Source organism: Xiphias gladius, chromosome 5, assembly GCF_016859285.1.
Source record: "Xiphias gladius isolate SHS-SW01 ecotype Sanya breed wild chromosome 5, ASM1685928v1, whole genome shotgun sequence".
NCBI lineage: Eukaryota > Metazoa > Chordata > Actinopteri > Istiophoriformes > Xiphiidae > Xiphias > Xiphias gladius.
The window spans coordinates 2,409,432-2,432,177 of NC_053404.1; the positions used below are offsets into that span (position 1 = coordinate 2,409,432).

Genomic DNA, 22,746 nt, shown 5'->3' on the forward strand with positions numbered 1-22,746 from the left:
ATAGGGGCAGGACAGTATCACAATCGCCAGTTGGTCGCGCTGAACTTTGAGTCCCACCATTTTAACTTTAATGAGCAGCATTTAAACTTGAAATAAATTGCTGATAACTCTGTAAGGTGGCTATGAAAACGTCTATTAATATGCAGTAAATGTCATCGATTGTAACCTCTATGCAGACTCGTTTAATATGTGTCGTTTTGTATTTCCACAAGTGTGTGTTTGCTGTATTGTCGCGCATCAGGTTTACGCAGCGGCCTGCACCGAAGCGTGTCCGCGGGAGGAGTTCTCTCACATCTGCCGTGCCACGCCGCTGGAGGCGGTTGTCAACAGTTTGCTGACTGCTTACAGACGCAACAAAACCCCTTTTCCCAGCATTCGTCTCTCCTTGTATATTGATCACGTCGTACCGGAGGAGGTTTGGCGCCAAAGTAACAGTGAGACTGGCTGAAGGAACAGCTGGGGCCGGACAGATGTGACCTCGCGCCTAATTACGGCGCTGCCATGATCATCACCTTACAGAGAAAAAAAAAAAAGCCAAAAGCAAACAAACAAAGCGTCATGTGCACATGCGCGGTCGGCACGGGATCCGGCCGTTACGCTGACAGCTGTCCGTGGTCCTGACGCGTCCCAACGTGCGTGAGAATCCGGGTGGTCGGCGCATATGCGGGACGCCTCGGCCGTGGCTCCACGAGAGTCCTGCGGGAGGCAGGGCAGCCGGAGGCCTTCGGAGTTTAGTACATGCGTCGCACATTCGCCATGTTTGTCTCATATGAAATGTACCGGACCGGACAGCGGAGCGCGAACAACGTGACCTTCCCTTCGTAGGGTTTTCTAATCCCCCTGACTAGCGAGTAAAGGCATGTTAGACCTCGTGGCGCAACGGTAGCGCGTCTGACTCCAGATCAGAAGGTTGCGTGTTCAAATCACGTCGGGGTCACATTTTTTTTTTCTTCTTTCTTATTTCTCAAATACAGAATCTTCAAGATCACAACCGCTGCACTGGCACAGGATGCGCTTCTGCATAGGAGGATTGTCCACGGTACCACGCCGGTGGCTCCGCTGTGAATCTAATGTAATGCACACGTACGTAGACGCACTGCACCAAAACTCCACCCCCTGTTGATCCTTGTAAGAGCCTTTAAAAAAAAAGAGAGAAAAAGCTGGCAGTGAGCTGTTAGTTCAACATTGTAGTCGAGTAATGTTTCAGAGCTGACTCTGCATATCACATGAAGTGGCCCCTCCACACGTTTCCACGACGGTTTCATGCTCTTCACCTTCTGCGTGTTTAGGACCGATGGAGCTCCGGGGTTGTTCGGGGGTTACAACCTCATTCGGGTGCAAAAAAAAGGTTCCCGTACATTTGAATTATATTCACATTGTTAGAAAAAGACACTTCATCTCTACACCAGGGGACAATGAGACAGTTTAGTAAAATGGCTGCTGATTAAAAGAAGGCCTTAGGTAAGATATTCACAATGTGGAGCGAACGTGTCTGAAGCACAAAGATCACACACATCCACTGCTTTATTCAGACTCATCAGAAGATGCCAGACGATCTAGTTACTTATGCGGTTTCACTCTTATTGAGCAACGGTCTGAAAAACCACTGACCCTGACGTGATTTGAACACGCAACCTTCTGATCTGGAGTCAGACGCGCTACCGTTGCGCCACAAGGTCATGCGTGAAGCATTGGTAGGTCTCCTCCACGACTGACAGTCGTGAGAAGCGTACAGCACAACACGTGGCACTCTGTGTCTAAACTGAAATCCCTTACTGGGAGCAGGCCCTACGGTCTACCGCGGTCCACCCCTGCCCTCTGCTCAGCCTGTCTCCCCTGGACTTTCTTCTGAGCTCGTTGAGATGGACTCAGAGAGGCAACTTGAGCATGAACTTGAGCGAGCCTGCGCGGTGAAGGGCCCGATGCGCGCGGCCTTCAGGCATCCTTTCAGGAGGCTCCTCTGCTCAAACGTTTTCGTCCTAATCCCGCAGGAAGCTGTTCATGATCGCACTCCACAGAGCGCACGGGTCCATGAGTAGTGACCTCAACGATTAGCCCGGCAACTTAACGAAGGCCGAGCAGACTGCGGTGAACCTGGTCATGAGTTGTCAGATCTATGTTTATTAATACACAATAGAAGACAGCAAACATGAGATCTCTGGCTTCTCTTGTCCACATTGTTGTTGTAAAACCTTGTTTGTGCCCATAATCACTTTATTTGAATCATTTTAAAGGGATTTCCGAGTATTAAAACCTGTCAGGGCATGACTTCGACATCCGCTGTCAGGTAACTGCTGCTAAAAGCTGGTCTGCTCATTGTCCAACGAGGAGCCAACCATCATTTCCAGCCTCATTTTTACCAGTCAAATCATTTACACCCATTGTCACCGTTGAGCAAAACTTACTTCCACGCCTCTTTTGAAATATAGGCCGATTTTTCTTAAATTTCAAGTCTAATTGTGGTTACGTTTCAAAAATCGAATATTGTGCATTATCGATGGGACATGTAGATAGAAAGACTTCTGAAGTAACACAGTGTTAAATGGATCTGCTGATGAGATTCACAGACCTCACGTGGGTCTATCTGCACTGGGACCATATTAGGATCTCTAGGCTGAGGTCAGACATCTTATGCACCACAGGACGTTTTCATTCTAAATACATTTGTGATGGTTTGCTGTTGGACTTCAGGGGATCAGAAAATCAGAAAGTATATACAAAACAGCAGCTGGCAGCATTTCCTAATCCGTGAAATCAGAGTGCTAAGACTGCGCTAACACCATTCTCAGGGCTCATCGCACACACTGTGCCCAATCCCCACAAACACGGCAATTAAAGGCTCGAGGCTTAATCCAAACAAAGACGATTCCTGGAGAGAAGACAAGACAAAGTGCGGTGCTTTTTTCAGCCTGCAGATGGGGCCTCTCCGTTTTCAAAACGGAGCAGTGCCGCTCACAGGCCACCGGCAGTGGGACACGCCAAACTGTAGGTCCCCGAGTTGTTGAAGCAAACATTCAAACCCAAATTAGCTGGTGTGTCAATGGTCACGTGGATCTACCAGGTACAACAAGGCAGGATAAAAGCAAAACATGAGCAGATCAGTTTTAAGTCTTAGGATACTTTTTCATGCCCTGCTGCAACAGTCGGAGTTAGAGTTAGATTATAGGGTTGAACTATAAAAACTGTATCATAAAGTCAAGGTCCTGTAGTAACAGCGGCTAATGGGAGTGATTAGGGAAACTATTGAGTATGATGATCGGAAATTTGATTTAAGCAGTGTTAAACTTTCTTATCTGCCCATGACTCTGTGGGATTTCGATGACAAAACCGCTGTGTTTTAAGCTGTATCTGCAACTGGGGCAACTGGCCAATATCAACTAATTACTGGATGACTCACATGAAGCCAACCGGTGAGAACTTAGGCGAGAATTGCACACAGAGGAAATTATGAGGAGCTCTGGCGATTGGAGCTGCTGTGTCTTTTGGATATTAGCATTTCTGTAGCTCTCTTGACAGCTCTCTTGTCTTCACTGTGAAAAGACAACTGGAAACAATTGGCCCCCCTGTTATGTAGTAAAACCACCATTCATTGGTTGATTCGGGTGACGTGAACACTGAAAATTAAGCACAGGTGAGTCTTTGTTTTAATTTTTTTTTTTTTTTGGGGAATTCATTTGAATTCCTCAAAATGGTGCCAATAATTGTGCCAAGCGTACATTTTATGTCAGTATTTTTTATTTCCCTAAATAAAAGCCTTTTTTGTTGTTGTTTTGTTCAAAGCCTTTGGACGTTTGATTAAATATTCTGTTTGTACAAAATTGGTTAATTTGCATTTATTTCTGAAGATGTTCTAAATCCTGTACTTCAAATTCAGGAGTGCCGGTAATTTCAACCAGGACAGTATTGGCGTGTCTTCCAGGGCCTGTTTGACGTCATCCAAACGCGTCCTCTCGCGTTTTCTCTGTACCTGATGATCTTGGGAATTCAAGATCATCCCACTACGAAGGGCATGTTCCCCCGAGCTTATGGCCAATTCCACAAGCCCACAAATAATATGTTTTAGCAATAAGAAGGGGTTTCACAATGCCCTCAACAGAGGGGGGAGACTGTAAAGGTAGAAGGATGCCGCGAATCACACACGTGTATGTGAGTCTATGTAAAGGCAGTGTGTATGTGAGTGTGTTGAAGTCTGCAGTGGTGAGGTAAGTCCGTGATGACAGGGGGCTGTGGCGGGAATCGCCTCCTCCACTCCCGGGACCGTGTTGGAGCACGTCTGCCGCGGAGAGCAACACCCTCCGTCAGTTACAACAGCGCGCCGTCTTCGCCCTGTCCCCTCTGCACTGCTGCTCTTCTCTCCACACAGAACGGGCCCTGAGATGTGTGGACGAGGGATTTGGATTTGTTGCGTCTTGTTTCTTTTTGCGTTATTGTAGATAAACTATGTCAAACTGTAGAGTAAACTTTCGGTTGACAGAGAGTATGTCACGTTAATAAAAACACTGTGGGACGTTATGTAAACTTGTCATTAGTATCCATGTGTCAGTGATTTCAGGTGCTGGTTTTCAACGAATACACACATGTGGCTCATAAAGACGGGTGACACCAGGGTCGCAAAGGCGCCAGAAGAGCCCTTGAGATCATGAAGGTCCTCAGTCTGCTTTTTGGAAAAGTAGTTTTGTTTTTCTGCCACTAGGGGGAAGGATAGCTGTGTGAAAGCAGGAAACTGTCAAAGTGGACTCCCTGTGCACAAACTGTCCAACTGGTTGAAAGAGTTGGGACCACATCTAGTTCTTCACCTCGTGGCACAGCCAACTGACCATGGCTTTGACCCTGACCTGATTCGAACCCCATGACCTTCTGATCTGGAGTCAGAGGTGCTACCCTTGCGCCACGAGCTCGCAACACGAGCCGCTCCGGCATTATGCGTTGCATTAAAAGCATGTAGCCGGCAGCCCTGCCCTGCATTGGTGAAGCTTAAAGGTATTAGAGTACTCAGACTGAGTGGTACTCAGACTGGTGTGGTCAAATTCCCTCAGGGCAGGAAAAGACACAGCAGAACCGAAGACACAAAATGAAAAACCAACTAACAAACAACCGAAATCATACCTGAGAGCTGAGCAAAATACGCCCGCAGGGTTGTGACCTTTAAAGCCCACTTGTATCTTGCATTGAGATACCGTAGTTTGGAAAAGGGACCGTGGATCTTGCGCTTGTGTTCGCGTTCACTCGTTTGGACCACATTAGTTGATAAAGGATAGGGAGCCAGTGGAGCCCAACAGAAAGGTTGCAGCTTTTAGCAGTAAACTGGGTCATATTGCAGATCCAGCCTTGGGCTGACTCCTCATCCTGCACTGCAGTTCAATAATTTAGACACGTGCAGAACATTAATACACGCTGTGCTTCCAGTGTCTTACAGGTCTGGCTCTGGTGTGTCTCCAGCGGCTCCCTTCAGAGCATGCACACGACCCATTCAGTCTGTCTCGGCCATTCAACGACTGTTTATATGCGCCACGCGTTGAATCACCCAGGTAGTCACCGATAGGCTCCATCAGGCCCGGGCGGGGTGATGCATGCGCAATGCTTGTTGCAACAGACTTGCGGCAACCTCCGCCTGAGCCTGAATCCGGGTTTCCCAGACTTACCCAACCATAACTCCCAAACTCAAGAGTCTCTCTCTGGTAAGACGCCTGCCGGACTCCAGAGGGATCTCATGCGAGAGGTTTGTCCGGCAGGTTGATGGGCATCGGGACCTCACGACCTCCACAGGACAGTGTGCAAGGAGAGTCCCAGCATTTGAGCCAGGCCCTGTGGCTCTATTACTGCGTGAACCTCCAGTGAGTACAACAGCTGTGAGAATACAAAGTACCCCCCCCCAACCATAGCATCTGCCCCAGGTAAAGATGGATTAAAAACTGGGCAAAGGACCCCCCCCCCCCAAAAAAAGCCCCAGGAGCTGTGTTTAAGTGATAATAGACTACTTAAAATAAAAATGTGGTTTAGGGCATATTTACTCCCACCGACTACCAGTCGCCATAAGAACAAACTCGGGAAAAGTCTGCTCGGAAGGGCCTTTTTTTTCTAGGCTTTTCCACGACACCATCCTATACCGCAAATCTCTACGGGTACCGATTGCAAACCCAACTTTTTTTTTTTTTTTTTTTTTTTACTGTGTGGAGGCGAAGACGAGGAACGAGAACTCCGGCGAGTTTGCCCCCCCCCCCTTCCCTCCCCCGGCTACGACCTGCGCCGTATCGGCTCCCGGGGGGGGGGAAACTCTCTCGGTGCCTGCGCGAACGTGTGGGCGCACACGCAGTGTCAGTCCAGTTGTGCGCCCTCGCCGGAGAGGCTCTAGCTGGGAAGTTTTGTGCGAGTGAGTCAACAGGGCACGGGCAGGACGCCACCCAGCACTGAACCTGGATCCAACGCTGGGCTTCTTCCTCTCCTCAGAGGACCCAGGACACAAAGGCGACTTCACTTGGGTCCCTTCGCGGGAGCTGGGGATTTAGTTTTCAACCTTCGCACACCGGGGATGGTTATTGTCGTTTTGACGCGGCTTTTTCCTCATTGGAATTAACGCGGCGGAGGGGAAATGAAAGTGACGGTGTGTTTCGGGAGGACCCGGGTGGTCGTTCCGTGTGGAGATGGGAATATAAAAGTCCACAACCTTATCGAAAAAGCGGCCATGAGGTATAAGAAGGCGATCGCAAAGGTAAGCCCCCCCCCACACACACACACAGCCCTGGTCGGTGTGCTTTTGCAACGTTTCGCTCCGAGTGCGCGGAGCAGCACGCCGCATCCACACTGGCGCCTCAACATGGCGCTCTTCTCGGGCTGGAAAGAGCTGGAGAGCGGGCAGAAGAGAGCCAGTGGCTGCCCCCAGAATCGGAGCCGGTGGGGACCCCCAGGGGCCCCCCGGCAGAGGGAGACTCGGGCAGTGCACTCAGTTAAAGAGGAGCGTTTCCTTTGTTATTTCAGAGGAGATGCTCGAGAACGGCAGAGGGAGACTCGGGGGAGTTCAGTTCTTCCCCCGCAGCTGAGCCTAAGAAGTTGCGGAGCAGACGAGCCCGCTTTCTGCTGGCCCGTGTGTCGCTGTTAGGCAGAGCATGGCGAGGGTCAGGGGACACCGGCATTGTTCGCGCCCAGTACCAGGGCGCAGGAGTGCGCAGAAATCCTCCGGAGAGCCTGAGAAGCGATGGGGGTTGAAATGGGAACAAAATGACCCGCGCTGTGTGGGTGTGCTATAGGTGCCGTTTGAAACGGCACAGTAAAAGAAAACAATAAAATGTAAATATTCTACAGCGAGTCTCAGTAGGCCTGCTGGTCCCACATGACTTCCAGGAGCCATTCACCACACAGCTCACTGTCAACTCACTGTTACAGACACATCTTGAATCTGTGCGCGGGCACTCACGTCTTTTCATCCCAACACAGTTCACAGGTTTTATGGAACGAGTGGTCACGGGCCAGTGGAATGACTATCCTGCCTACGGAGGGAGAAGCCCTCTCGATTACGCGCTTGGGGAACGGGTTTTAAGTCCATCCGAGTTTCATCTATTAAATGACGGCACACACGATCGTGTGAGACCCCCCCCCCGTGCCAGTTTTGAAGGAGGCCTGGAAGGGACACTGCTTGATTTTCCCTTTGTGGGTTTCTAGTGGCTGTGCTTTTAAAGCCCATCAAATGACTGAGCGACTGAGGGAATGAAGGAATGAAAGTTTGGACCTGTTGCCATGGTTAGGGACAGCACTCTCCCCTCTTTGCCAGTGGGTGGTATTACCTTTGGAGCTCTTCCCCAAGGGACTGGAATACCTTGATGAACACGTGCTTGTATCACCCAGTTGTATCCTTTCGCCGTTTTAGCTTCGGGAAACTATTCAGCTACTTTTTTCTCTCGAGACAAGGGCCAACAGTACGATTTGGCGAATGCATACACTATGTGGTTTTGATTGAACAAAATCCCTCTTTTCCCAGTGCATTGCCAGAGATCCGGGGCTTCGCTTTAACTACCCGCTTTCCATTTCACACCCGAATGTCCATCTCCACACAGAGACAGATAAAATACCTAAACTTCCTGGAAAAGATGAATATTCACTGTTTCGCCTCGGTAGATTTTCCCCACTGGGCAAACAGTGACGAAGTAGGTCAACATTAACACTCATTCTTGAAGAGCACTTCCTCCTTAGACACACACCAGCAATCACACACTCACACCCACACCCATTCACTCCTCTGTTTACCAGTGCTTGATGGTTTTCCGCGGTTCAGCAGAATGGAGGCGACCGGTCCATTGATCCATGCACCGGTAGAGTAAATGTAGAAGTGTAGGCTTTCCCACTGCAGAAAACTTGGCCCTGGGTCAACACTAACCACTGTATCGCAGGCCAGCCAAGAGCTTTGGACTACAGGAAGCGCATAATAACACACAGGTCATTTGAGTTTTATGATATTCCTGCAGCTGACATCAACACAGAAGTGCTATAAACCTTCATTTAAAAGTGCAAAAGTTGTTTTTTTTATGGCTGCATTTCCAATGTAATAAAAATCACAGCTGTCCTAAGAGACGTTCCGGTATCATGTCTCGCAGACACTTTGTCCTTCAATAAGAGTTCTGGAGCCTCAGTCCGCAAAGAGACGTCCCTGCAACCGGAGTGTTTCTAAAAAACGCGATACAGAGGAGCGTAGGTACATTGCTGTCAGCCCGTATTTGCATGGGCTATGGCTGGTACGCTAGAGTACGTATGAGTATCAATCTGAAGAGTTAAGAGTCAAAGGCACTGCAGTGTGTGAAACGCAGCCTGATGTGCTTTCTTAGGCTGCTTGTGGTTGATTTGGTCCTGACCGAGGTAACAAACAAGACACGTACATTGCAGACTTTAAGCTCTGGTCCAGTTTCTCATGTACACTGCTTATAAGTCATGCTAAAGTCATATATCTACTGCCATAAAAATCCTGTCACAGCGGTAGCAAAGTCCACGTGGAAGTGGACCAAGGCCCTCCTTTTCAGGTGATCTCGGTCCAGTTGTTTAGTCCGCATCAGAGTGTGGGTGACGGCATTCGCACCAGCCCAAACAAACCGAACTAAATGAGCACCTGCACCAGAGTTGGTTTTGGGCCGAACCAAACAGGTTAGGTGTGAGTAAATCACGATTATCCACTTCTGCTCCTGTAGTCGCATCACATTTACTAATTTGTTCATCAAACAAGTACGATACAAAACCCTCCTTGGACTTCCTACCGCGCTACAAACTGCTCCCTGCCTCCACCTACGTTCTGCTTGACTCGAACGTGTTTATCTACCTCTTTATTATACATGAACTGTCCGGCTTTGCAAAACTCTTTGTTACATGTGTTGTTTATCTTGTTATGGCAATTTCAGCGACGCCTTTTATTCTTGCGCCCTTTGCTCTCAGTTGCCTGTCATATCAGTGGTGTGCGAAGTTACACGGATTTGAGGCCCTGAACTAGCTGTGTGGAATTGGCTGAACCCAATCAGACGGTGTCACAAGCTGCTCTGGTCTACCTGATCTTCTCTGGGGACGCTTGAAGGCTTCGTCACAGTCCCAGTGGGACCAGGGTGTGTGTGTGGCAGCCACCCACTCAAGCACCATTAACTTCAGAGGCAATCTGGTCTGCAGTACTCACAGTCATGAAGGATTAATGCTAGATGGCTTTTCAGGCTTCTTATCCTGCCTTTCCTTCGACAAGGCTGTTTTTTTGGCCCTTGGCCAGTCAAGTAATAAGTCAGTATTTACCACATTTTAGTCATGTAAGCAGGAGCAATATGAAGATGTTTTTTGAGGGCGGTCCTGTTTGCATACAAAACACCTCGTGGATGTGACTGGGAGGTTCAGGTCTTTACTCATTCGCTTACAGTCTGGTTTCCCTCACATCTGGTACAGTGTCAGAGACATAACACTCAAACATACTGTCACTGGGTGCATACTTTGTTGCTCTAACTCTTTGAAGAGCTGCATCTCTAGATCCTATGTGTCTTCTACTTTCCCACAGCTACTCCACCTAAATGTAGGCTAAAGCCTTAAAGCACATAATTGCCCCTTTACCTCCCAGAATTCCTCAAATTCAGACTTCCGAACATACCACGGCCTAGTCAAGTTGTTGTGATACACAGATGCAGGATACCTTGACAAGACAACACAGTCAAGGGAAACAAAGTCGCATATTTCCATATTTATCCCTTCTTTTGCTTTACAGTATATCAGCAGCATATGGTTCCTGGATGTCTGAAGACCAGTCCATGAAGTAATGAGTTATCTCGCTTCATAGCCCATACAGGTGCCCGTGACATCACAACATGGTAAAAGCCCAGAGGTTGACTTAATAGTGATGGTGTCCACTGTGGAAACAATGAAAGATTTGGTGGAAGCAGTGGCACTACTGAGTCTAGGTATTTATAGGATCATCAGCTTTTAGTCCGTGCACTATTGTCTATCTTGATAACCACTTAAAACAGTGGTTCTGCAATGCCCTGATTGGGGAAAGCCTCTCTGAGAACTTTCAAGGCTCCAGGACTGGTATTGTCACCGTGTCACTCCTCTACACTTCAACTAAACTGCAAGCTTTCTACAAACAGCAACGTGGAGTTTGTCAAGCTGAAATCCCCTTCTCTCAGTGACAAAGAGCTTAAAGTCAGGAGTTAATAAGAATTTAGCTGTGGTTTGAATGTTTGGGAAATGCGTTGATTCGTTTTCTTGCAGAGAGTTAGATGAGAAGAGAGATACTACTCTCATGTCTGTCCATAAACTATGAAGCTTTGTGGGAAGTAGTACGCTTTAGAGGTGTTTACCCCTTTAAGCTAAGCTAATTCGCTGCGGGCTGCAGCTTCATTTTAAGAGCGCAGACACGAAAGAGGTATCAGCCTCCTTGTCCAGCTCCTGGCGAGAAAGAAAATAGAAGTATTTCACAAAATGGCAAACTAGTCTTGAAAAATAAAAGGTCACTTTACATCCCGATTTTGGCATTACCTATCTTTTCTTGTGACAGATTACAAACTTCCCTCTATGGTAGATCGAGTCACTGTGTGTCTTTTCTCAACTTTTACTTCCGCCACCTGAGTCCAGCCGTGGTCTTATTCCGGGATGGACATCTTACAGATACTGCCAAACAGCTGTCACCCATGGATTTGTTTTCATTTCGAGATCCAAGAGTTATTTTTTTCTGTTATTCGGTGTCAAAAAGTGCAATTATATCCGCTGTGATTCAAAGTTGTAAAACAAACCATGAAAATGGGGCAGTGAATATTTTCTTATAGGTCCCGGATGAAGTAATATGTTTGTCGCGCTTGAAAAAACAAACAGCAGGCCCATGACACACAGGGGCAGGACACATGCACTGAGAGAACTGCACTAATCTGCATTTCAGCTCCTTGGACCCACAATATCACACTCACACCTAACAGTTCCTATTTCTGATCCCCGTCCTAAGGCTCCCAGTCTCTCTGGCCCCCTGTCAGTTCAAAGCAAATTGGCTATTGAGTAACTTTTAGTTCTACCTGGTGAGACATAGGGGAAAGCAGCGTCCTTTGGGCACAGCTGAAGAAGTCAAGATAGAGAGACTCTTTTCTGCCACGGGGCAAAGTTAAGCAACTGAGCGTCTGTTCGTAACAAAATGTTTAAAGCATCAAATTGATGCTGATTTGTATGGAAAGTGAAGGACACATAGGCCTCCAAAACCTCCAAAAGTTAGCTACAGCCGTTGCTGTAGTAGAAACCAGGCTCTAGGCCTTTTTATAGAAGGAACATGCAACATTGTAATTTAGAAAGTTTTTAACTGCATGTTTAGCATCTATAATGGAATGAAGAGTTCACTTTGCTTTCAAATACACTGCTTCAGACACCATTTGTCTGTTTGGGGAATGGTTAGCCTTCAGTGAAAGTACAACATGGGTTTTTTAATCCTCATCTACTCTCAGGTAAGGACCTAACATGAGTCGCTGCTAGTGCAGCTACAGAGAAACACACTGCAAAGCGAAAGTGAGAAGCACCTTTGGAAGGGTTATCAGTCCTCATTAGCTCGCGGCACTCAGTGGCTCACTAGTTATGTAATGAGGAGGAGCTGCTGTGTGTGAAGAGGAATATTACAGTAGTGGAAGGGAATTGGGGGAGATCATAATGTAAGTGGACTGTAGGACGCTGCGCTGCATAGGCCCTGTAGGATGATGGGATGCAATGTGATTGATGGTAACTGAGTACGAGTAGGTCTATGGTTCAACGGTGGTCAAGCAGCAGTGAATATTTTTTTTTAGATTTCATTTCTACCACAGCAGGGTACAAAGGAAGAGCAGAAGACGAGCAGTGTGGACTAAATAACCTCTCATCCTCTTGTATTCTCTTTTGGCTTTTCTTCAGTTTCCTATCTTTGGTTTCTCCTTTCTTGTATCTTGATCTCTTCATTTTCTTTCATCCCTTCTTCTCTAGCTGGTCAACAGTCTTGTCTTTCAGCTGGCTGCTAACTCCCTCCGGGGGAATTGTTGCCTGCCAGTCCATGAGTGAAGCATCGCACATCCGCTGCTCCACAAAGTCACGAGTTGAAGTTTGTCCAAGCATCCAGAAAAGATGTTCAGCACCCGGCCTGCACTGCACTGTGTCTACTGAGAACTAGGACACTGACTTACTCAATCTTTTGAGTTTCTTGATTTTAAAACTAACATGTTACGTTGGGGAAAGACTTCAGGTAGAATCTGCAATGTAAAACATAAGCAGCAATAAGAGGACAGGCAGGGGTGCTTGCAGAAAACAGGGTGGGTGTATGTTCAAAAATGTCTGCAGTTCCTACAATGTTCATCTAAAATGGATGTTAATGCCCTTAAAGCACGCACTTGAACCTCACAGGGCTTCGTCTGTAATCCAGTATAATGGATTACAGATTCGATACAACGAAAATCGCATCACCGTCCAAATATGTAAAGAGTGCGCTGTTGGTACTACAGAGTTTTGGTATACGTTTGTGTGGTTTGGCATGTGGGTCAATGCCAAAAAGAATTCGAAACTTCTTCCATACAACCCGTGTGGCTGACAGTCTAAACGACTGTCTGGCAAGCTTCAATATTCATGTGAAAGGCACCAAGGACAATGGCACCCCCACGAGTCCCACAGCGCCTCTATGTATGGGCAAGCTGAGATGACCTTAGGGCTTCCCCACCGGTTAGCGTGCATCTCAGGTGTACACACAGGTCCTGCTCATGGTAGGGAGGGAGGGCATATGCATGCAAAGACTTGTGACTGCAGAGGGCAAAAAAAAACCAAAACAAAAACCTCAGCACCCAGCTATTCTGGATGCTGAGTTGAAAGCACTGGGCTTGAGTGTTGCACACAAAGCTGGGAGAATTTCTGGCAGTAGCTGCTAAACACAAGCAGGCCACATGCCATAATAGTAACTGCCAAGTTCTGAGTGTGGCATAGCCATGCCAAGCCATTGCGTGCCTAGTTTTCTGGCTCCATATATTCTGTGTTGGGGCCTTCTGGGTCGGGGTCAGTTTCTGTTCTCATTACTGATGTGGTTTTAATAGTTGATACAAATAATAATTTTTTTTCCTTCCTTTATGGTTTTTTGTGATTATCCACCGCCCTTGGAGTTGAATAACAGAAATTCCTTTTGTTTTCAAGTCATTCAGAGATTTAGCGGGACTTGACACGGTGTGGAAGGAAGCAAATGGAGAATTACTGGGTGCATTTTATATGTAACCGTGTATTTGTGTGTGTCCTTGGGTGATTTCTTTTTTTTTTTTTTTCTCACAGAGATAATGTGGCTCCATTTAGATATAGCTCAGTTTGACCACGGTGACATATCAAAGACGAGTTCTTGATAGCTGCTAGCCCCTGTTCCAAGCCACAGGACTCCATTTTGTTATCACAACCCACTGGTTCAGATAATCCTGCTAATCATTAGCCCGAACTGTTAGAAGCCGGACAATAGCACCAACGCACTGCATGTGATCTTGCATAACTTAGATGTGTGTTTGTGTTGAAAGGCTCCTCCTCACAACTTCAGAAATTTCACATCTCAGAGAGCCTCCAAAAACATCCTTATGTTTCTGGTTATTCAAGATGGTGAATACCTGTTGTGCCAATATAAAGTCCAACATCAAATATCGCCAAGAGCTCTTTGATTAACCATCATGAATACAGAATATTTGGATTTGTCTTTTGAAGGGCCCTTTTAGTTTCATTAAGCAGATATACAACCTGGCAAACTAAAGGGAAATCCTGATTGGATGCTTGGTTGAGACTGATGGTTGGCTCTGATTACCTGATTAACTGACTGACTGACAGGTGTGAACCACATGAAACATTTGAGTGTTACAATTCATCCTCTACTGCATCCTGAATCTGCCCTTTGATGCGGTCTCCAATGAGGTGAGGCATGAGGGATGAATGTTATCTTGATTTGAGGTTCTGCCATGAGTAACGTATTCGGTCCAGGAAGATGGTAGTCATTCCTTTTAGGAGCTTTGTTTTCCTGTGTCTGACAAGTACCGTACTGATCTATGTCTTAAAACTTTGACCCCCCGACCCCGACGTGATTGGAACACACGGCCTTCTGCTCTGGAGTCAGACGCGCTACTGTTGCGCCACGAGGTCGTGACTCAAGCAGGACACAACCTATGTTTCCAGCCTGAGCTCTCTCTCCTATGACATTCAGAGTTCACAAGGAAAATTTACTTTTCCTCTTCATTGGAAAGGATATGCTAGTGAACAGCACTTACTAAATCCCTGAGGAAGGCAGGGCCGTGTTTGAACAAGGGTTTGAAGTAATTTCTTAGTTCATAACTTACTATTATCCATTTTTTGGATGCCAAAACACGGACATGCATCTTTAAATCTTGACCCATGATGTGATTTGAACACACAACGTTCTGATCTGGAGTTAGACTCACCAAAGTTGCAATGCTAACTTTCTGCTCCCCATCTCTCTATCTTATCACTCCTGCGCACCCTGCTCTCTCCATCTCTACGGCATTCCCCTCTAACGCTGCTATTTCTTATCACTAATTAGTCATCGGCAGATAATGGCTTTGCTTTGGTAAAAGTTACCGTTAAGCTCCTTTCATGTAGTTGTGTTTACCTGAATGGTAATTGACAAGCCATGTTTGGGAGTCAGAGGACTGATCTCCACCGTGGCCAAGTGAAACACACTATGACATGGCAGAATATGTAGTAATCTTTTGCTATACAAAACCCTCCTGTAGCTTATGGTTTTAGTGAAGCCATGACCTTCAGTGCAAACTCCTCATTACAGGGATTTTTGTTGCTTTTACCCCTTGCTTTGTATTTTATTCCTTTCTGTTCTTTTCTGCTGTAGAAAAGAAGATGGACTACATAACCCATATTTGGAGTATTTTGAATGGAAAAACAGAGCAAGGTGACAAGCTGTTGAATTAAATGTATTTCATGCAGAACAGGCCAACTTGTGTTTGCTAATACTGCTAAGATGGAAAAGCACTTTCCAGCTTTCCAACACATTCTTAAAGGCTGTTTTGACAGCTTCCACTGTCTACACTTTGCACGTCTTAACATGGAGGCCCCTCTTTCTACCATTACTGAATGGCATTCATTTTCCACTCAGTAAGGATAGAGGCTGCCGTAGCTCCACATTTTGGTCAAGGGAAGCTCTGAGATCTGGTTCTGTGGAGAGCTTTTATACGTTCCAGTTATAGTTATACAGTCGTTTCTTAGAGGCAGAGCTGCTCTGAAGGCAGAAGTATTTACACTGGATAAGTTAAACTTTAATGAATGCAGCCAAGGACACATAGCTTTGTAGACCGGGAAATGTGAGTGGTTTGAAAAATATGAATATACAATGAACTTGGAAGGTCAGTTAGAGTAACTGATAACTTTTGTCAGCATTATTTAAGTGAGCAGAGAGAAACAGAGATAGACTTTATGGTCTTAGCTTCATGCTGTCTTACACTTGCGATGGGCTGTAATCTGTCTAAAACAGAAAAGGGAAAAAAAAAAAAAACTGCATATTAACATCAACGTAACTCAACCACCGAGATTATTTCTGCCCTCAGAGCAGCTAGTCTGCAGAGAGATGTTTGCAAAGCTAAAACTCCAACCTACTCTTGTTTCAGAGTTGCAGGACAATGGCTGGTGGTTCATATACTATTATGCTTGACTGGCCGGCTGTTTCACTGGCTTAAAGCTGACCACAGAGTCAAGGAGGTTAACTCATCTCCATGACTAACCCATCAGCCAGCTACGGTGTGGCGAGCCAATTGCATTAGCTTTACTTATCAATAAAAGTTCTGTTATTCCTTATGATAACATCGTAAGGGCGAAGAATATTGTATTAATTGGCAAACGGTAAATCTGTAGATTTGGTCAATTCAGTTATTTAGATGAGACCAATTCAAAGTGCATTTCCTTTTGTTTTGACAATCTGAACTACTGAGTTATTCCCTCTTTTTTTCCCCCCTCATCCCATGTCTCTGGATCCAACTTTGAGCAAGTTGTAGCAAAGGCCAACTATGTGGTTCGCAGTGTTACAACATGCAGGCCACGCCAGGCCGTCTTGGGTGTGATCCTCTGTTTTGTCAACAGCTTATTTCTGTGGCCATAATTGCAGTTCAAGTGCACTAAGTTATTGGATCACAAGCACGGGTTGTTTTGTCAAATTATTAAGAACATGACCTCTGAATTATTGTCTTTAGGAGAGAACACCAGACACATTTTGTAGGTAATGTTATTTTCGCATCATGTGTGGATGAGATGGGACAGTTGTTCTGCAAAATAGCCCTTCTTGCAACAGCGCAAGGACATTTGGTTCCTAGCACCAGGGCAGGGACACAGTTATGTAGTTGTTGTTGCTATGTACTCTATTATTACATCTTAAATGCATATTAATGCAGCGGCTTTATCTGTCCATCGCATATGAAAAGCAAAATGGATGAGATCAACCATAAATTAAAATTAAAAAAAAAAATGTAAACAAACGAACAAACATAAATAAATAAAAAGTTGAAAATCTTAAATTTTAAAGTCTTTGCGTTTTCTCAGTCCTTATAAAGGCTGATGGTCATAAAGCTGCAACATGGCAGACATTTCGACTTTTCATGGCAAGAAAAGCCCAGCTGGAAGTAATAACTTTTAACAGTTTGTCTTGTCCATCTACACCTTAATGCATTCAGCCCTTAATAATGTAATCAAATTCAGCTGTGCTTTCCCTGCTATGGAAAAGGCATTTAGTCAACCGTTTTTCTCTTCTGGCCACAGTGGTGCAGAAGAACCCCTAAATGAGCTGACATGCAAATAAATGTGTTTCTGGCCAGCTGACACACGTGAGTCCAACAGTCCAGTCTTCTTTTAGCCCTTTTGGTTTCCACCAGATCCTGTGAAAATGATCCGGCTTGTAGCTTGCTAGGTGTCGACCTCTTTCGCCGGCTAGTTAACTGCTAACTTCTTTGCTGTGTGAAAGTGAACAAACTTAAAGATGCTGAGCTGCTTTGAGCCTACAGTTTTCTCGCTGTGTGATAATTCTCTGTGTGTTTGTTACTGTGAGCGCCCTCTCTCACACTACACAGCAATTTGTTTCATTGCTAATTTGTTACGCACACTTGAGACTACGTCACTCAGGTTACTTTTACACATTCTGTTACAGCAGGTTCAATTTACTACTTGGATAAATATTTATCTCCTCTCAACTCGTTTTCTTCTAGTTTTCTTTGACCTCTTATCACTGGTGTTATCTTGCCGTGCACGACTCCCTTCTCCTCCTCAGGAAAAGGGGTCAGAAAGGGTCTCTGTCCATGTAATTTGTCTTTCTGAATCTTCTTCCTCCCGTTGTGCTTTCTAACGCGACATAACTAGTATCTGTGAGGCAAAATACTGTTTCTCAGACTGTGAAGAAACTCACAACAAAGCACAATAGTGTTTCTGCACTGGTTCCCCAGTAGTGTTTAGACTTGGAAAGAAAGCCTGAGAAATGTGTAATTCTCTGAGGAGTTCAAAGCAATACAAGGAATACTGGCCTCACAGACGTGACATTATATGCTAAGATGTTGTTCGTCTGTGGGGTGTCCTATACAACAGTGCTGAGCGAGGGATTCAATGCCTCGCTCGGCAACACTTACGCAGGGCAGATGTTTGAAAAAACAAAACTTGAGCAGTTACCCTCTGGCAGAAGGACCGTCTTTGTACACACTGGGTTGGAAAATACAGTTAGATTGAAGAATTACTCGCTGACTGATTGACTGTATAAGGAGTTTTAATATCTGTTTTGAGGACTCGGACTATGTTTGATTTGGAAAAAGATTCATATGCAACGTCAAAGTGCTCGTGTGGCTTTGTCTGTCATTGGCTTTTGATCCCTCTAATGCACCCTGGGTCTTTCAACCCCAGAGCGCTATGCACACACAAATACCTTTCTTTCAGTTGATAAAGTAAATAAACATGGTTGTGTATAGTCGGTAGCTGCACTAAGCTTTCATCAAACACCGTTTAACCTACATTTTGATCTTGTATTAGTACATGAGCCTGAATGGTGCTAAGCCTAATCAGCATATGGGAATTCAGTGCCGGTGTCATCATCATTTTAATTTAGCACCGATATACTCACAGTATCCTTTAACAGTAACTGGTTCCCTGACTGTAGCAATGACTACATCGCGACCTGATGCCCTTCTAATAAAGCCATCAATGTGTTGAGACGTAAAAGCTTGAAGGAAAAGAAATAAAACATCTAATTCCAACTTAATTTTCAACCCCAATGTTCACTTTAAACTGGGTTTGGCTTCAGGACACGATCATCATTATTCATTCAGTATTCATCATCAGCATGAGCTTAATTTTTCATGCCGATGCTACAGCAGCTCCCTGGATGTAGTTTAGCCTGAATAACTTATCTGATACCCCAAAAAGGGTTGTGCCAAAAAGAGGTGACTAGTGTACTTCAAACTGTGTATCTAATGATCAGCCATAATTGTTCTCATGAAACGTTCCCTGCTGGTCTGGAATCGATTATGTTGTCAAATGAAATCACCGTTATTCTGTTGAGTTTAGGGCACTTTGCTTTGCCAAATAATCCTGACTAATCCTTCCTCTCTGTGACATACCATCTTTCTTTACTTTCCATTGTTTTTGCATATGCTGCAGATACCTCTTCAAACAGCCCTGTTTTCCTGTAGAACACCTACCTATTCGTGTCTGAAATATAGATATCACATTGACACAAAAAACACAACATTCACCCGTGATTGCCGTTTTGAAAAAGTTTGTACGTTTGCGCTGCCCCTCACAGATATTCTTTAAAAATATCTAATGTGTTACGACTCATACATTGAGATGACTGACGCTTATAGGAATCTGTTCGTCTGGATTTTCCCAAACATCTGCCCACCAAGATATCCCCTCTAACATCCAGACAGATCTGTGAAATGGAAATGGCATGCTCAGGCCCACAGGAGAAAAATAAATCCTTGATGTTAGAAGGGCTTAGACGCTGGCGGGACTGTGGGATATTACAAGCATTTGGAGCGATTTATTTTGAATCAAGCAGCAGGGTATGAACAGGGTGACAGGGGAAGTTTGCTACTAGGCTAAAGTAAACTCCTGTCTTTGCGTTGTTAATGAATGCAAAAGAAAAGTTTTTGACAGGTTTTGTGCTCTGGGGCTTAAAGTCTTTAAAACTAAAGTTAGGACCTCCCTTGCTGGGAAGTCACTCGTCTGTTCTCAGGGCACTGATTCAAGAGTGTCTGTTGTGGAAATATACTAAAGCAGTCAAAGGGTTCAGTGTGGCTTAAGTGGGATGAATGATCCTTTAGGTTGGTAGTAGGCTGGTACACTTTCACCATGAGTTGGGTCCCAAGTGCTGCCTGTTTCAGTGTGTTCGCGTTCAGGAGTCCTGCAAAGTATGAATGAGACCGAGTCTCATGGAACCTTAGTGGCAGAATGCAGACATCCTTTAGCTTTAGTCTGCTGATGCCACCTGTCCTGTCTGTTGTTGTTGTTGTTGTTGTCGTTGATGATACACAGAGCACTGCTGTTTGACCTTGGCTGTAGCTTCGCTGTGCATGGAGCAAATGAACTAGTTCCTCATCGCTCTTCATACAAAGATATTTATGGGATTAGAGCCCAAGGCTACCGAGTTCTTCAAGAGTAAAATGATTCGGAGATGACTCAGTCTTTTTTGTCATGTTGACTGAGATGCCTTGACAAGCAATAGCGCGGTGGATGGTTTGCTGTTGCGTGTACCACGAACACCTAAGGAAAGCCCCATCAAACACAACGAAATTATACCCTGACATGCATGCTTTGCTGCAAGGATGCTTACTCTTGCAATGGTTAATAGGTCTCTGCATTCCACTTTGGTGCTTCCACAGGTTAATATTTTTGGTGATTTCATGTTGTCTGATGATGTTGGGGCCTGTTGGCTTTATACTCACCTATGTTGACAAGAAGAGCAACATTATTTGTAGCCGGCTCTCTGATATTGAGCTCTATAAATAAAACTGACTTGACCGGAAAAGTAAAGACATCTCAGTGGCATTCCCCTGCCCTTGTGCATTTGGTGTAAATAGGCTGATAGAAACGTAAGTGCTGGTATTCAGTTCTAGTGTAGAAGATAGCAGGTTGATTTTTTTAAAAAGGCGCTGCAAGTAGAAGATCTTCCCTAGGCATTAGAGTAGACAGGCTTACTATACACATTTTACATCTTACACAAATTCAGGCCGTCTGGTTTCCACGGCCAACATAGAGATTTTGTTGGAAGAATGTGATGAATATGTAAAGTTGTCGGATTTTATCTGCGCAGAGTAATTTCCTGCCCAAACATTTTTTCTGGTCACAGAGCATGTTGTGGGATGATTAGTCTTTGCTTGGATCATGAAATGGGGTCATTCGGTACGGACTAAGGAATTGCGGCCGAAAGACATGAGAACTATTTAAATATGATATCATAGTCGGTCACAGTGCATTTGTGTGTTTGTCTTGATGTCTCTGTGTGGTCGGTAGTGACTTTTCAAATGTAACTTTCAGCTGACATTACACACATGTCGGGCAGCACATGGACCATGTCGTCGCTGTGAAAATGTGCTGCAGTCTGAGAAGCCTACGGAGGAAAATCAAGTTATTTCAGTGTTTAAAAAATGCTTGCTACTTTTACGACTGAGGTTTCTGCAGGACACTTAGTCATAGTCTCAGACTACTGTGTCTTACAACAACGAGTAGTCAAAGTCAGCCTGCTCAGCATGTACCAGAGTGTCATTTCCCCTGCCCGGGAACAACCGAGAGACGCTTGAGACTGACTTGAAGATGTCGCGGGGAATCATGGTTGGGTTATCCTGTTGCTGCTAGGGCAAGAGTTACAGCACATTGATAACAGATGGGTTTCTGCTCGTCAGTTGTCTGAGGCTGTGAGGATGCTGAGTTGCCACTGACAGGCCAACCATCTCACAACCTATGATTAGGGATCAGCACAGCCTGAGGGAAGGAGACAGCCTGCAAATAGCATCTGCTTCCTGTAAACAGATCCTCACATCTCCAAAATGTCTGCCTAAATGATGGTGACCAGATTTAATAGCTGCTGATTTTGTGGCCTTTATGTGAAGGGAGGGAGATGCACCTACTGCATTAGATTAAAATTGTAATTCTCGGTACACCGGAGGAATTCTTTTTTTTTTTTTTTGTATTTAAAGAACAGAAGAGAGATGGTTCTGAATGCTAAAAATGTCTATCAGGGCATTGAGTCTTTTTTTTTTTTTTTTTTGCATCCTTTTTTTATGCATTTTCTTCTGTTTATAATAAGGAAAGTGGTCCAGGCCTGCTTGGGTCTTGTGGAAACTCTTTACTCTTTACTGTTACGCTTACACTTTACTGTAAGCGTAAACCAGAACCAGTATTAGTTGTATTTGCGACTATTTTATTTAAAAGTAAAATTCCAGGTTGGTCTAAAGCACAGAATGAAAGCAGTGGAGCTCTACATTAAGGTGTATGTGTTCATGTCTGGTTTTACTGAAGGTTTCACTGAGTTTTTTTCGTTTTTACAGCCCTATTGAGGAAAGGGACTGGCACTGCCGTAGCCCAGTAGATTTTCTTTGCCGGAGGCTGACTGGCAGCGGGTGTTAGGTGGCAGTGGGTGTCACATTGCACCAGAGAGTCGCTGACTTGTGTACTGTACTGACAGAACAAAACCTCTGCGGTGTTTGCGTGTGCATCTACTTGTATACTAACGAATTTGAAGGCTTCTACAAAGCAAGGCTGTGTAAACATCCTCCATCTGTACAGTACAGTACATCTGTCGAACTCCGCAACTTCCTTACAGAGAAAAGTTGCTTTTCCTTTCTATGTATTCCTGACATCCTGGAAAGAGTGACTGGTTGTGTGTTTACGTGTGTGTCTGTGCATGTGCTGTCAGGTTCAGGTGAGTGACCTGGTTTAGCCGGTTTTTTACTGTCAGCTTCAACCCGCAGTCTATCAGCCACATAGATTTCCCAGTAACCCTCTTTCATCACCTCTTTTCAGTTTGTTGTGAAGGTGTTCCCATCATTAAAATAGCATGAAAAGCACATGCAGTTAGGTCTCGAAGAATTTCGGCAGTGACACAATTTCCGTATTTTTGGCCTCTGTACGCCACCACGACGGACTTGAAATGAAGCCTTCAAGATGTGATTGAAGTGTGGACTTTGGGCTTTAATTCAGAGGGGTATAACAAGAATATCCCAGTGGCCGCTTAGGAATCACAGCCATTTTTACACATAGTCCCTCATTCTCAGAGGCTCTTGCCTAACTGTA

At 45.2% G+C, this 22,746-nt stretch overlaps 1 protein-coding gene and 2 non-coding genes across 7 annotated transcripts in view; 2 read left to right on the plus strand and 1 right to left on the minus strand.

Moving 5' to 3' along the window:
- Positions 1–865: 865 nt before the first annotated feature.
- trnaw-cca lies at positions 866–937 on the plus strand. Its single transcript has one exon. It is a non-coding gene; the product is annotated as a tRNA-Trp (tRNA).
- A 670-nt stretch (positions 938–1,607) lies between these two features.
- Positions 1,608–1,679, minus strand: trnaw-cca. The gene has a single exon. It is a non-coding gene; the product is annotated as a tRNA-Trp (tRNA).
- Positions 1,680–6,303: 4,624 nt separating this feature from the next.
- LOC120790065 (partitioning defective 3 homolog) overlaps positions 6,304–22,746 on the plus strand; it is a 320,005-nt gene continuing 303,562 nt past the window's right edge. For all 5 annotated transcript variants that reach the window (XM_040127340.1, XM_040127335.1, XM_040127337.1 and 2 more), the window contains exon 1: positions 6,304–6,709. In XM_040127340.1, the coding sequence (XP_039983274.1) occupies positions 6,590–6,709 (120 nt within the window). In that variant the 5' untranslated portion in view covers positions 6,304–6,589. The remainder of the gene's footprint in view (positions 6,710–22,746) is intronic.